The following is a 14,371-nucleotide window of genomic DNA, read 5'->3' as shown; positions in this document are numbered from 1 at the left end:
ATGTAGTAACTGTAATTCACGTATAAGATAGGATATCTTATTTTGATAGGTCCAACTGCCTACGACTTTGTTTTTAACACACCATAACTAAAATATTTTCGGACGGAAGACCTTCAAATGCAACTAATCACTACAGCTAAGGATCAAACGGCTTAAACAAGTCTGGCAATATTAGCTAATGCATAATTAACTGCGTATATAAAATTGATTAAGTTTTAAATTTTACAGCCTGGAAAATATTAGAACCAGACACCGAGAAGCAACGGTCACTGGGCCCAGGGTGACAAAATGCAATACCAACAATGATTAAAAGAATGCAATAAAAATTAAAGAGTAGCCATTAAATTATGTTTTATTTATTACGTTTGATTAATCTCTAGACACCACGTATTTTTGTACGCAACCCTTATGAGGTGGCAACTTGTGGGTTATTTGGTCTATCACAGTATATGGAGGAGTTCCTTGAGCGATGTGGCAATAGTCACTGCAGTACATGAATGGTGCGATGTTCGTTTGGAAAGGGTTGGGAGGGAACGGAGCCAGGTCGAACACCTCCCCGTGACCATATGACGCGAGGTCCGATAGAGCGTACGGAACTTTGTATTTACTGTGTGTTTCCGATTTAAAGACACTGTAAGAGAAAATAATATTAGTCGAGAAAACCTACTAGGTTAAAACTACGAGATTTGGTTTAAAAAAATATGAAACTAGTCTTGCGGTGGGTTGGACCTTGTGTTTTCAGTACACGTATTCACACAAAACCTACTATGCTTTAACTTGTCGATTACACCATATGCGAAAAACTAATTAATATGAACACTGAATACATTTCTACCGTAAATCGTGTACAAATGCCAAATAGGGAAAACTGTAGGTACATGTAAAGATAGTGTGATGAAGTTCCTCACCCTTTTAAATTATTGACTGGATTATGGCAGGCCGCCACCTCCCTATATTCTTTCCCTACATGGATTCTATCATATACACTTCTACGAACAGTACCGGTTAAAGGCATCCATATTTCTTTGTGTCGTGGTCCGAAGCCTTTCACCTGTAATTTTAGGTACATCCAAACTAATATTATAAATGCGAAAGTAACTCTGTCTGTCTGTCTGTCTGTCTGTCTGTCTTTCTGTCTTTCTGTCTTTCTGTCTGTCTGTCTGTCTTTTCTTCACGCCTAAACTACTGAACAGATTTGTGTGAAATTTGGTACAGAGATAGTTTGAAACTTGAGAAAGGACATAGGATAGTTTTTATTACAAAAAAAAATAAAAATAAAATTATTCCGGACATATAGCGCCATCTATTGGTCAAATCAAAAATCTGCTGGTAGTCACTATTCCACGCGAACGAAGTTGCGGGCAAAAGCTAGTAACATATATGCATTTTTTTCCTACATATTCAAGAAATTTTGAAGTTTAACCATACTTACCTTAGGAGTATTTGATTCGGTGTAGAAAGTGATGTGATCTTTAGCGCCAATGCCATATTGGTCGTCAGGGGTAAAGGGTCTATGGTTAGCTCTGTAAGTTGACACGTAGGGATCCATGAGTCTTCTATACCCTCCTGGGACGTTGTCAAATATCACAGGGGCTTCATTTCTTCCAGCTACTACAGCCTACAAAGGTTTAGTGGCTTCGTAACTCTGCTCTCAATTTTACAAATAAGTGTAGAGGAAGCTATTTATTTTAACTAAACAGTTTTGTGATCCTTTAGGAGATCTTTGTTGCTATGTACAAAGATACTTACTACAGCTGCTACAAAAAATTACAGGATTACAGGTACAATTTCTGCGGAACTGGGAGGAAACTGTTGAGACTCTTTTTGAGCAATTAGAATTAGACTTACAGGAAAAATATATTCCGGGTCAGGTGCTTTTATTTCTACCGGAGGTGGTGCTAAGGGTGACTTCGCTAGACCTCTGTAGTTATCTTTCATTTCCGACAGCATTTGTGGTTTCGTTATACTTTTCCCTTGTAACTGGAACGTAGTAACAAATATTTGTTTTACAGTTGTGGAAATTTTAAAACCTACGTGATTGTTTCTTGGAACGAAATTTCGGAAATCTACATGTTTCTTAAGTACATTAGATTCTTTAAAACTACAGATATGTGTTGCTAGGGAGTTTGTTGTGCCACTTCTTCCCAGCAAAAACACATGGGAAATGGTATAGGGTGGGCATTTTGGGGACAGTCTTTTTAGGTTCAAAAAGTGCCGTTTTTCAGCCAAATTAGAATAAACTGTTAAATAAATTTACCTGTTTTATACTACGAAATTTATTTTCTTACCCGTTTCTCAAGTCCTGTCATGAATATAACTCGTCGGCAGTTGATGGCACAATCTGATCTCTCCATCGCCTTATTGGGGTTTGGCTTGACGCAGTATTCTCCAGTGGTGGTTTTGTATGACTCTTTTTCAACCACCATGTCTCTGCCTGTCACGCGCGTTGGAAGTGGCTCGTCAATTTTCTACAAGAAGATAATATGTATTGTGTGTTTAAGAATATTATAGTATGAAAAAAAATATAGACGCTCTATCAAATTGATGTTACTGTTCGTCATCCAGCAATGGTGATATAAAAAAACTGATCAAGTATAGGCAGTAAGTTCTTGTTAAACAATTATTCAATGATCATTAAAATATTGCATTCAAGGGTACCTCTTGTAAGGTAAGTAAGTTGTTCTTACTACCTAAGTATAAGCTGGAATAAAGATACTTACACAATCCAAGCTATGCGGTATGCCAGGTATATGCCGAAGCCCAATACTGGTGCCAGTCCTAGTCTCATTATTAGAGAGTCTGAGTGGAATATTATACTGCACATTACCCCAAGTATTAACATTTTGAATCAAGAGGTCGTTCAAAACTAACGGCTTACAAGCCTTTGGTTCCGTCATAATGATTAAATGAGCACAATAAAATTATTAACAAAAATATTAGAATATAAAATTAACCGTCGCACAGTGATATGACATAATGGCAGTTGACAGGTTTTTTTTTAGATTGTTTATGTACGAGTTTAAAATTATGTGGTTCAGTAAAAAGTTTGTAGTTTTTCAGTATTTATTTGAATGAGTATGACCCAACTGGGATCCTAAATCTATGGTATGACCTGTATATTATGGGTGTATTTATGTAGTGTTTTGTGACTACATGAATAACATCGAAAGATTGGCGAATATTTTCGCGCGAAAAATCATAGCAACTCACAGATCAACGGCAATCATATTTGTGTCTTCTCAAAAAACACACAAAAACTAATTTATAGTTTCCCAATAACATATTTATTCATTAAAACATCACTGATATAAAAAATACAATTTAAAACAGCATTTGAGGCAACGTCCTCCTCCTCTTTACTACCGGGTGGGCAGTGTCTAATACTCTATCATACAACACAGTCTGGCCTGGTTGTAGGTACATCGGCAACAGCACATCGTGTTGTGACAGCCAATCTATCACAAAGTCTGTCACCGCCTCTATGTGTGGCGACTTCGCGAAGTTCGCTTGAATTACCATCTTCTGATCCATCTTTTTTACTGTCTGGAAGGGTAAAATATAATGTATAGTACGCGCACCTGCAGAAACAGCTAAAGCAAAAGCGAGGTTCACTTCAGTTGCAGTGATATATAAATCATGTAAGGAACTAAGTGACCGGAGACGAGATGTTTGAAAACGAAATTGGTAAAGTTTGGGCCTTATGTATAGATTTTAAATGCAATCAAAATCATAAAGGAAACAGTAATTACCGAGGTAGAGTCGGTAAGCCGCATGCCAACTTCACATAATGCTTCTTTGACAGTCAATCCTTTATTTTGTCCCTGAAATATAAAAATTACTTAGGTCATTATCTCTCTAGTCTTTTTATATTTTTATAAATATATTGGGATCGGAGACTGCAGTTAAATAGATAGTTTTCAACAAATTTTTGGAAGCTCGGAACAACGGGACATGGCACAAAAAAAATATTGAGAAAAATAATGATTTAAGTATAGAACATGACATGGACCTAAGATATTACCTTGGGGAACAGTTGTTTTATCATCGCAAACAGGTCATCGGCGTGGTCGTGATACAAGAAGAAAGCCCACGAAGCACGGAAGAATTCGAAGAAGTTATCCAATTGGTTTGTCTGGATAAGATAAATAAAAGAAACCAGTCAAAAAGATATTTGAAACACGCGAATAAAGGAAGACAATAGAAAAAATGATTAATAAGAAAGACTTGACAAAGTCTTATATCCCGTCGTATGTATTTGTGACTAGCTCTTTCCCGTAGTTTCCGCTTCCCGGGGAAACTTCTTCCCAGATAAAATAAAGCCTATGTCACTTGGGGATAGTGTAGCTTTTCAACAATACATGCTGTTTTTAAATCGGTTCAGTAGTTCACGGTGACACTCATTTTGCGCCCTTGTTACATACCTAAGTGTGAAGTTACTTAAAAATTAAAACGTACCATATATCTCAAGTGCAAATTATTCAGCTCTGACGCTGGTCTCCCGTAGATATGCTTGAAGTTTTCTAGAGAGAACTTGCCCTGGCTTAGACAAGTGATTCCATCCACAATCATGTCCTTATTCAAGTGGAGCTTGAAGTAACCTGATTTGAACGTCTCGAATACGTATCCCTGAATAATGATTGGAAAAGTAGGATTAATTTTATCTCTTCTTCCTCCTGCCCTGTTCCCAATTTTATTTGGGGTCGGCGCAATATGTCATCCTATGAATCAAGTTGAGTTTTTTACATGAAGGGCGGAAATAGTTTCCTAAAAAAAGTATTAATTTAGAATAAACGAATACTGTGAAAAAGTGTGAAATGGTATGGCCTGATGTTGATGCTATCGTCTAGTTTATCCATCTTGGGCAGATATCCCTTTGGTATCTTGCAAAAATATGTTTTTAAAAGAAACTCATACAAGGATGTCTTTGACCATTCCTCTTCTTTTGACCTGGTAGAAACGTGGAAAAGAGAGCAAAAACTAACGTTATATTCTAAAGATTGCACATAATGATGTGGAATCTTCTTCCCCGGCGAGCGTACTTCCAAGTACTTGAGTCCTCCGGGCAGCACACAATACATGACTGTAGGCTTTGTTAGCGACATCAGCGCCATCTCGGGCCTAGCAAAGTCACTGCCGTGGAGAACGCCAGTTTTGTTTAAGCTGGAAATATTATAGTATGGTTTAGTTAGAATCTTTTGATAAATCTATCATATACTGTGTAGGTAGTCAAAGGATGAATGAATATAAATGTGGGCCTATTTTCCTTAAATAAGTTTAACTTTATTTTCTGTAAAATGGAACGCGAAAATGATTGAGAGAACGGAACGATTCGTTGTGTGCGAATGATGGCGGACAATTGTGCATATTTGTACGATGTAAGATGTAAAAAAATATAATTTTGTGCGTTACGAGCTAAAATGAACGAACTAAAAACAAAGTCGTTTTCGTGAGCTTCCCCCAACTCCTACATAAATATATAGGTACTTGTTCTGTAGTACCTAACGTAACGAAGTCTATGTTAGAGGCTCGCTCACACGTACATAAATAACGCGTATGCGTACTTAAAGCTTAGGTACCTACAAACCACATTACCAAAATAACAATTAACTCACGAGGTGACCGACTTTTCAGCAGCAGCATCAGGTTTCACCATATAATCTTGTGACCATCTATAAGTAAACGGCGAATTCGCTTCAACGAAGAGCGGGTCCAATTGCTTTCTAATTCGAATACCCAACTGTGAACGATATTTCTTATTACTTTTTAAGATTCCCTTAGGGTCAGTTCACACCGAGACGCGACGCGACGCGACGATACTCAAAGAGGCCAATGATTTCGCGCTGCGCCGCGCTGCGCCGCGCGGCGTTGCGAGACGCATCGCAACGCCGCGAGGCGCATCTTTTAAAATCGTTGCAGGACGACGCCTCGCTGCGCAGCGAGGCGCCGCGAGGCGCAGCGGGACGCATCTACAAGCCGCGGGCGCCGCGCGGCCCCGCCCCCGCGCCCTCCCGCAGTCGACCACTTCATCACACTTCATCCTCTTCCTCTTCTGCAAGAAGTCCGATTATAACAAGATCCCAGTCTATCATTATATTTTCAATTGAGCACTCGACCGAACTGCATCAATTCTAAATGAATTCTGGACGGAAATAGTAGAGAAGTCGCCACAGCGGCCTCAGGCTGCACCTCGCGACGCCGCGCTGCGCCGCGCGAGGCGCAGCACCGCTCTTGCACGTCGCTCGTCCGGCGATGCACAGCTACGTCACGATACGTCGCGCTACGCCGCGAGGCGCCGCGCGGCGCCGCGAGGCGCAGCGCTGCGTGGTGCAACGTAATCTGAATTCTCACAATGTAATGTGTATCTTTTCGTGTAGTGAATAAAGTATATTCTGAGTCGCTCTGTGAAAAATGTGCGCGCAGCGTCGCGCCGCGTCGCGTCTCGGTGTGAACTGACCCTTAGGGCAAACGGATCCCTATTACTAAGACTTCGCTGTCTGTCCGCCCGTCTCCTCCCACTTATCTGATGAATTATGACACTTGAAATATTGAAAACTAGAATAAAGTTTATTTTAACGTGAATTTTACCCATTTCATAGATGGCACGCTATCCTCAGTGCGCGAGTCCGGCTCACACTTGCCCGGCTTTTTTTTTCTTTTCAATAAAGAACATATGTAAGTAAACAAACCTTTTCCCCAAGCTCGGAGCTCTCATAATACTTATGACTCTTGGAGTCAGCGTAGTACCGCTTGTGGTAGCGCGTGCAGGGACCCGCGGCATACACGTGCGGGTCCAATGTGCGGAACTCGTGGTCTATTACAATACCCGCGTCATATGCTAGACCGCTTTTGTGAATCGCTATAAGAATATGAAGGTTATAAAGTAAAAGCTTTTGGGTTAGATATTATAATAAAATACTTAGTAGTAGGTAAATATAAACATGCCTGAATACAAAACTGCATATTGCTTCGCAGTTTCACATACGTTCTGTTTAAAAATATAAACTCAAAAGATGAGTAAAAGAATTTGGTAGTCTAGCTACTACATTGATTTCCAATACTTCATTGACGATGATATTTTCGGCTATATATTAACTAGGTATTGGTTGAGGTGGCGTGATGATAGTGAATTAGTATAACAAACGTAGTTACATACAAGAAGCTCACCTATAAAAGTACTCATATTGACTCCTACTTTTCCGAAATAGAACAGCGCATCGCACTCCAAATTCAGATAGTCGGAATACGACAAGAAGTCCGCATGAGTTATCAGATTGTCAACTGTCACAGACCATGACTTGAAGTAGAAGGATCGATACACTTTTATTTTTAAAGATTCCAAGATCTGTATCACCGTTTTATCCACCTGTAAAAGTAGTTAAGATTATAATGTTTAACAATACCTACTTCAATTAAAAATTTAAATGTTAAGTAGCTCTAATACGTAGCATCGCTTAATATTATCAAAAAGTTGGCATTAAACTAATCAATAATAGCATTATTCATCTTGCATTTAACAACGCCCTTCAGTAAGGTCCACCATTTCTAGTAAGGTCAATTTTTATTCTCACTAGACTACTAAAAATACATGACTTCTAAGATAGTATAAAGTACTAACATAGACGTTATCGAACACCGGTACTCTAGTCTTATTTGGATTTTCATAAGGGAAGGGTTCCACAAATATTATGTTCTCGGGACGTATTCTGAACTCCAAAAGTGCATTGATGCACAAGTAAGCGTGTATGGTAGCTCCGTAAACTATTACTTTATCTACAAAAAATGTATTATTAAAACTATAACAAGTCTTTAAATCGAAAGAAATCGCAAAAGTTGATTAAGTATCGATATGACTTTGCAAAACTGTTAAAAGTAGGATAGCAATGACTGGCAAAAGAGCATGCCTTAAGCAAATTAAAATTATTTTAGCCTTAAAACTTTATAAATATTCCAATTTCCTAGAAATCGCTCGTATATACTTACTATTTCTATCAACAATGGCATTTTGTAGATAATTCAAAGGCCTATTGGCCTCGACGACGTTGTTTATAATGAACACATTGTCCGGTGTATCATCGTTGGTTATCTGAATCTCCGTATCACTGAATCTGGGCTTGTCTAATGGCGTATAATGTGGCGTTGCACTGAAGTCAGAAATATTGAGAATTTTAGAGCATAAATTCGGGTATTCCTAGAACGTGAGTTTGTAAAACCATCCATACAACGGAAAAGCGGTTCGAGCGATGACAGCATAAGTGACGACAGATTTTTAGTGCCACGCGATAGATAGAAAAGAAAGAAAAGTTTACGGGCTATTTATCCGGTAGTTTGCAACCGCTCCTTTGGTTTTTCATCGATTTTAATTTACATGTGTAATAGATAGATATGTACATAGATTTTTTTTGGAAGGCCTACTATAATAATGAATGATAGTCTTACTTGTAATTATCTTCTCGCTCAAACAGTTGTGTCATATGGTCGGGATGCTGATATTGTTTACCAAAGAATAGGAAAAGAAGATCGTAGTAGTATCTGCTCCCACTCGTCAGAGTTACAAGCTTATTTTGTCTGAAAATGCAATATGAATTTAATCATGCTTAATGTGGAAAGAATAAGATAAAATAATGAAAACTAATATGGTTGGAGACCATGAATCACAGAATATAAATCCTTCTAAACTAAACCCAACTTAAAGATGAGTTCCCAGAATTCCAGAATTAAATCCAACTTAGTCGTCATCCGGGAGTTTTCAGGTTAATAGTGAATAGGTTTCCTTCTAGACAAGCATCTTCGACTACATCAGCCTGTACCGCACATCAGGTAAAATCAATAAATGAAAAATCCTACAGAAATACAACAAGCTAAAAACACTCACAGATCCATTTCCATGACAGTTCCCTGAATGACATTCACGTAGTACGTGTAGGGAACACATTTCAGATACTTATCGGTAGTGACGTAATATCTTAGGAACATGGACTCCGCTGCCGGTTTCGAATGCCTCTTGTAAGGCAAGCCACGCGGCGAAATTAGTGTCACGTTGTTGAAAGTGAGGTAGGTGGATGTTTGGCTGAAATGGGTTATAGAGTAAGAGTGGTTTATCACATCTTGAGATATAAATTTATATTATACCCGCTGTTAGATAGCTAGCAGATATTTTTCGAATTATTCATAGATATGTTGCACCCTTTCCTATCCTAATTACTTTCTGTCATAGTTAAGTCAGGATACTTTTTACCGGGGATCAAGTCAACCCTTTGAGAAATTGGTTTATACAGCTGGCATTACATTGAGAACCTCTCCATTTTTGGGAAGTCGGTAAAAAATAAATATGTATACGTACTCGAATAAAAGGCCATTCAGGAAACCGAGACATGTTCTAGAAGCACCTACAACCACTATGTGAGTGTTTACATCCACTTTGGGGATGGTTGTATACTTTTTACTTATAAACCATGTACTGAAAGGTATGCTGGAAATAAATGAAGCTTTTTAAGCACCTTGACATAATTCTTCAGCAGAAAATTCATGCAAGCTATAAGATAACACACAATCTATACGTACATTTATAAGTATCAACTATGTTCTAGAATCTAGACTGCATCCAATCAATCAGAGCGTTTTTAAACGCCTGACTGTTATATGGAAGCAAAACATACAAAGCAAAATCATATCTAACGTCATTGCTCGATAAATCCTAGCAAAGAAAACTAAGCTCCAGTATTTACTTTTAGGATCCCTTCAGCAATTTTATACTTTAAGGAAAACTGACACAAGACTTACATTTTCTCCGTCAAAAAGCATGTTCTCCTAAGCTCTGGCACAGCGGTACTGTCAATCTCAACAGTTCTTGGTGTAAGAGGTATCATGGAGGCTACCATGGAGTTAGCCTTCTGGACTGTCTAAAATATAAAAATTGTGGGAATAACCAGCAACCATCAAGTAAAACTGACTATGTTAGACATGTAATTGATCAGGATATAAGTTTTATCTATCTATCTGGAAAGGAGATTGCCACGGGGCAGGTCCCTTTTGTGGTATCGTGTGCCTGAATGGAATAATAACCTAAAAATATTGTTTATTTTTTTGTTTCCAAATTATTTTTTATACAATTTCTTTCACCCTGGGAATAAAGTTAAAATTAATTAATAGTTAAACATTACGTCGACATCCGTTTGATTGGTAAACAAAAAAAAGTTGCCAGATATCAAATAACTATTGAAAATTACGTATTTTAATCAATAGAGTAATCGATATCAAAACAAAACAGTTATTAAAAATAAAAAAATACAATTATTTTTAATTATTATTCTAACTATATTCATGATAAGTCTATATTGTTGAACAGATAAGATAAGATAGATAAGATAAGAGCGATTTTAAATTAAAATAAAAGCCTTACGTAATTTAAAAACTTAAATCGATTTATTAATGATTAAATATAATTGCTCTGGCAACATTTACTTGCGCATGTCACATCACTTTGACGTTCGTTCGTTGTGTGTTCGTGATTGCTTTGTATAATACGTTGAGTTTTGAATTCCGTATTTACTTAGTTATTATTTACGATACGTGCCTTTCTGCTACCACCGAGTTGAGCTAATAAGTTCCTCGCGTACTTACTTTATGTTTTGTGAGATAATTGACTCCTCTTTGTGAGATATTGACTCTAAGTGCTTGACTCTTGTTTGTGCTGTTCTTTGTGAGATAAAGTGCTATTCTTGGAGAACAATTTGACTCTTAGTGAAATCCTTGTGTGATATTGAACTCCCGAACTGTTTTGTCAGAACTATGTCTACCCCAGCCAGAAGTCGGGCACACCGCCTGTCTTACCGACGCTGTATTAACTGTTCCCTTTACTAGCGTCTAATTTACGCCGGTATACAGTTGAGGAGTTGAACGAGCAAATGACAGTTCTTCTACGAACTTGGACAACGCCTACACCTGTAAGTTATCGTGTGCATAAACAATAATAATTATTGTGGACAATATAAATATAGTGGTTAAATGCATTATGCAAACTCAAAATAACATTTGATTAGAGTAAACTTAGCACTGTAAACTTAGTTCTTTATGAGAGTTTATGTATTTACAAGTTTAAGCAGTTATAAATATAGAATAGTATAGAATATAATCTTTTCCAGGTAACGTCAGATGATATCCTATGTATTGAATGTTATTTGCTGTTGCAAGAAAGGATATTGTCAAATATAACTGGATCCCACGAGGATATATCACCTGCATATGGTCACTTAAATGTTTGTTATGGATGTGGTATCTCTGTTGCAAGTCGGAGAACCCACAGAGTTGAGTTAGACTGTCCACAACGTAGCATGATTTTAAGATGGACTTTAGCACATCTGGTGAGTATTATTTAATAACATTCTGTATCATCACGCCTATAATCCCCAATCACAAGCGTGACGACGATTAGGCAGAGGTGTACCTAACAGTACACAATACATTTTGTCAGTTATGTTCTAAGTAATAACGGTGAGACCATGCAATCAACCAGGCACAAACCCAGTATTCCAGGCTCTTCTGGTTACTACTCATGAAATCTTAATGGAAATACCCAGAAACCCAATCCTGGAACTGAACCTGAGATCTCATACCCTGCAATTGTGTTTAACATTTTCTAAATAATGTTTCAGAAAAATGCTGCATAGTTTATTTCTAATTGATGCTATTTTTATTCATATGCTTGCACAATAACAATATAGGGTTTGGTACCTATTCTGATATTCACTAATACCAACTATTTCATTTTAGGTTCCACATTTACAAAAAGTGTGCATTCCTTGCTGGTTAGCAGCAACTCGGGAGACGAGACGTTTGGAGGTTCAAGATTCAAACAGACCTGCAAGGGTCATGGATGCAGCTCTATCTTCATTAGAAGACCCCGAGATACCTGAACCACCTCCAATGCCAGCTCCAACATCTCAACCACAACAAGCATTACGAGTTCAATCTAAGATTAACTCACAAAAGTATAAACGAGTTGCTGCAGCTTCTCGTCACTGTATGTTTGTAGGCTGTGATAATGATGAACGTCTTTTAGTACCTATGACTATAAAGGAACTGTTGTTATTGCAGTACAATATATATATACCTTTAAATGCTAGAATCTGTCATCACCATTTATATAGCAATCAGTGGGATGAACTGACTACCAACCTAAATGACTTTACTAGCTTTCAAGTTGATGATATATTTTCCATACTGGAAAGAGCTTCTCAAAGAAGTTTAGATTAGATTAGATTAGATTACTCGGGCTGGTTTCCGCAACTCCACGACAAAGCGCGTATTTTGCGTGTGAGGGTGATAATGGGTGTTTATTCACTCGATCCACCCCAACTCCTCGAGAAAAGCCAGCAGAGGTTTAATTTTGCTGACTATCTCTTGGATAGTACCTGGGTTACCGAAGTACTTAGCCCTGTATATGGCGGTTTCAGGGCAGTCTAGTAGCACGTGTGCCGCTGTTTCTTCTTCCCCCATGCAGGCTCTGCATAAGGGACTGTCTGTAACTCCTATAACATAGAGGTGTTTATTGAAGGAGCCGTGTCCAGTTAGAACTGCCGTAAACTTACGTAAATTCTGCTTTGATAGGCCCATCAGCTGTTTAGTGAGGCGATCGTTGATGGTCGGGAGGGCCATCTTCGCCTGCCTGCACGCGCTGTGGTTAGTCCAGAGGTGGTTGTGTTTGTGCCTAGTACGCTGTCTTACCAGTGTTCGTAGGTGGCCGAAGGGAGTGGCAGTATGGGTTCTGGTCCTACTGCTGTTTGGTCTGATCCCCTTCTCGCCAGCTCATCCGCTGCATCGTTGCCTCGGGAGCCACTGTGTCCTTTTATCCATTGAATGGTTATGTTATTTAAACTGCCTACCTTGTTTAACCGTTGGTGGCACTCGTGTATAAGGCCGGAGTTTGCGCAGTGTTTGCTTAGGGCCTGTATTACTGCCATGCTATCTGAGAGTATTCGGATAGAGTGACCGGTTACTTCCCGCTTTATGACTGCTTCGGCCGCTAGGGAGATGCCTATACATTCAGCTTGGAATACTGTATTATGTACTCCTAGGGGTGTGAATATGTGTATGTTTAGGTCTTCTGAGAAGAGGCCTGAACCTGTGCCGGTGCTTGTTTTGGATCCGTCGGTGAAAATTCTTAGTTCTTTGGGATTATGTCCCTCGTAACGATGATCCTCAAAAGTTGGATCCTGTATTTCTTATCGAATATAAAGACTTTGGGTATGCGGTCGTTTATAGCCTGCATAATGGGAAAGTCTGCATAAAGATTGTTTAGTATAGTTGTGTGTTTTGTAGGCAACTTGCTCCAGAGATTAAGGGTTTTGAGTCTTAGAGCCGTCATTGCTGCTTCTTGCTGTGCAAAGAGGTTCAGCGGCGGCAGACCTAGCATGGCTTCCAACGCTGCCGTTGGTGTTGTCCTCATGCCACCTGTGGCTGCCATGCAGGCTTGTCTTTGGACTCGCGCCAGTTTATTTGCGACTGTAGTTTGGTCGGTTTTGGGCCACCAGACTAAGGCGCCGTAAGTGATCATGGGGCGGATCACTGTTTTGTATAGCCATAGTATTATCTTAGGGATAAGCCCCATTTCTTCCCTATCATTTTCTTACATTGCCAAAGGTAATGCTGGCTCTGTTTACTTTATTGTCTATATGATTACTCCATTTCAGCTTACTGTCCAGAGTGACGCCAAGGTATTTGACTTCGTTGGATAGTTTGAGTTCTGTATTGAAGAGTTTAGGTAGTTTGTACGGTCCCAACGTTCGTTTGTTTGTGAACATGACTAACTCAGTCTTGGTGGGGTTTACTGAAAGGTCAAATTCCCTGCACCACTGTTCTACGATTCGTAGGGCCTGTTGAGTAAGGTTGCAGATAGTGTCAGTTACCTTGCCTGAGATGAGGATGGCAAGGTCATCCGCATAACCTATTGTGTAGTCGTGGTTTGCGTTTAGTTTTGTGATGAGATCATTAATCACTAGATTCCACAGGAGCGGGGACAGTACCCCTCCCTGTGGACATCCTCTGGCTATTAGTGCTGATTTGTCATCATCTTCAAAGCGTACCACGCGTTTGCTGAGCATGTTTGTGATCCAATCAGTTAGCATCGGGTTAACTCTGTGTCTGAGTAAACTCGTTGTTATGCTAACGAAGTTTGTTTTATCAAAGGCTCCCTCAATGTCTATAAAGGTGCCAAGGCAGATGCCTTTTTGTTCTATTGCCTCCTCTATCCGGCTTACTACCAGATGAAGCGCTGATTCTGTTGATTTCCCCGAGCTATATGCGTGCTGATTCGGATGCAGGGGGTTGTTTCTTAGCGCACCGTCCCTCAGCTCTCGCTCACATAACCTTTCCA

The 14,371-nt window shown here is 39.1% G+C and overlaps 2 protein-coding genes and 2 long non-coding RNA genes across 4 annotated transcripts; 1 reads left to right on the top strand and 3 right to left on the bottom strand.

The window, feature by feature from the left end:
* Positions 1 to 332: 332 nt before the first annotated feature.
* LOC110379360 (uncharacterized) lies at positions 333 to 2,963 on the bottom strand. Its single transcript, XM_021339000.3, has 6 exons — positions 2,721 to 2,963; positions 2,289 to 2,468; positions 1,849 to 1,980; positions 1,433 to 1,618; positions 909 to 1,051; positions 333 to 631 (listed from the first exon to the last, which is right to left on the bottom strand). The coding sequence occupies exons 1-6, from the start codon at positions 2,895 to 2,897 to the stop codon at positions 370 to 372; spliced, it is 1,080 nt and encodes a 359-aa protein (XP_021194675.1). The 5' UTR covers positions 2,898 to 2,963; the 3' UTR covers positions 333 to 369.
* A 312-nt stretch (positions 2,964 to 3,275) lies between these two features.
* On the bottom strand, positions 3,276 to 8,561 carry LOC110379358 (cilia- and flagella-associated protein 61). Its single transcript, XM_049844733.2, has 11 exons — positions 8,437 to 8,561; positions 7,981 to 8,141; positions 7,616 to 7,770; positions 7,165 to 7,363; positions 6,687 to 6,856; positions 5,613 to 5,737; positions 4,983 to 5,160; positions 4,456 to 4,626; positions 4,022 to 4,132; positions 3,750 to 3,821; positions 3,276 to 3,543 (listed from the first exon to the last, which is right to left on the bottom strand). Exons 1-11 carry the CDS (start codon positions 8,469 to 8,471, stop codon positions 3,322 to 3,324), a joined length of 1,599 nt encoding a protein of 532 aa, XP_049700690.2. The 5' UTR covers positions 8,472 to 8,561; the 3' UTR covers positions 3,276 to 3,321.
* A 317-nt stretch (positions 8,562 to 8,878) lies between these two features.
* On the bottom strand, positions 8,879 to 9,893 carry LOC135117954 (uncharacterized). The gene is made up of 3 exons (XR_010277274.1): positions 9,781 to 9,893; positions 9,341 to 9,469; positions 8,879 to 9,067 (listed from the first exon to the last, which is right to left on the bottom strand). It is a non-coding gene; the product is annotated as an uncharacterized LOC135117954 (long non-coding RNA).
* Positions 9,894 to 10,002: 109 nt separating this feature from the next.
* LOC126054345 (uncharacterized) lies at positions 10,003 to 13,143 on the top strand. The gene is made up of 2 exons (XR_010277245.1): positions 10,003 to 11,360; positions 11,770 to 13,143. It is a non-coding gene; the product is annotated as an uncharacterized LOC126054345 (long non-coding RNA).
* The last annotated feature ends 1,228 nt before the right edge of the window (positions 13,144 to 14,371 follow it).

This window comes from Helicoverpa armigera, chromosome 16, assembly GCF_030705265.1.
Source record: "Helicoverpa armigera isolate CAAS_96S chromosome 16, ASM3070526v1, whole genome shotgun sequence".
In the NCBI taxonomy this organism is placed as follows: domain Eukaryota; kingdom Metazoa; phylum Arthropoda; class Insecta; order Lepidoptera; family Noctuidae; genus Helicoverpa; species Helicoverpa armigera.
Note: the sequence above shows the minus strand (reverse complement) of the source record. Positions and strands in the feature narration are given on the sequence as shown.

What these genes read in the sequence shown, in the direction of transcription:
- LOC110379360 (XM_021339000.3), bottom strand. Translation starts at nt 2,897, where the DNA reads ATGACGGAACCAAAGGCTTGTAAGCCGTTAGTTTTGAACGACCTCTTG. An exon ending in TACCGCATAGCTTGGATTGT is followed by an intron (nt 2,469 to 2,720) that starts GTAAGTATCTTT and finishes ATCTTCTTGTAG; the next exon opens with AAAATTGACGAGCCACTTCC. An exon ending in ACCCGGAATATATTTTTCCT is followed by an intron (nt 1,619 to 1,848) that starts GTAAGTCTAATT and finishes AAACCTTTGTAG; the next exon opens with GCTGTAGTAGCTGGAAGAAA.
- LOC110379358 (XM_049844733.2), bottom strand. Translation starts at nt 8,471, where the DNA reads ATGACACAACTGTTTGAGCGAGAAGATAATTACAA. An exon ending in GCTGAAAAGTCGGTCACCTC is followed by an intron (nt 5,161 to 5,612) that starts GTGAGTTAATTG and finishes TAATATTTCCAG; the next exon opens with CTTAAACAAAACTGGCGTTC. An exon ending in GGCTTACCGACTCTACCTCG is followed by an intron (nt 3,544 to 3,749) that starts GTAATTACTGTT and finishes TTACCCTTCCAG; the next exon opens with ACAGTAAAAAAGATGGATCA.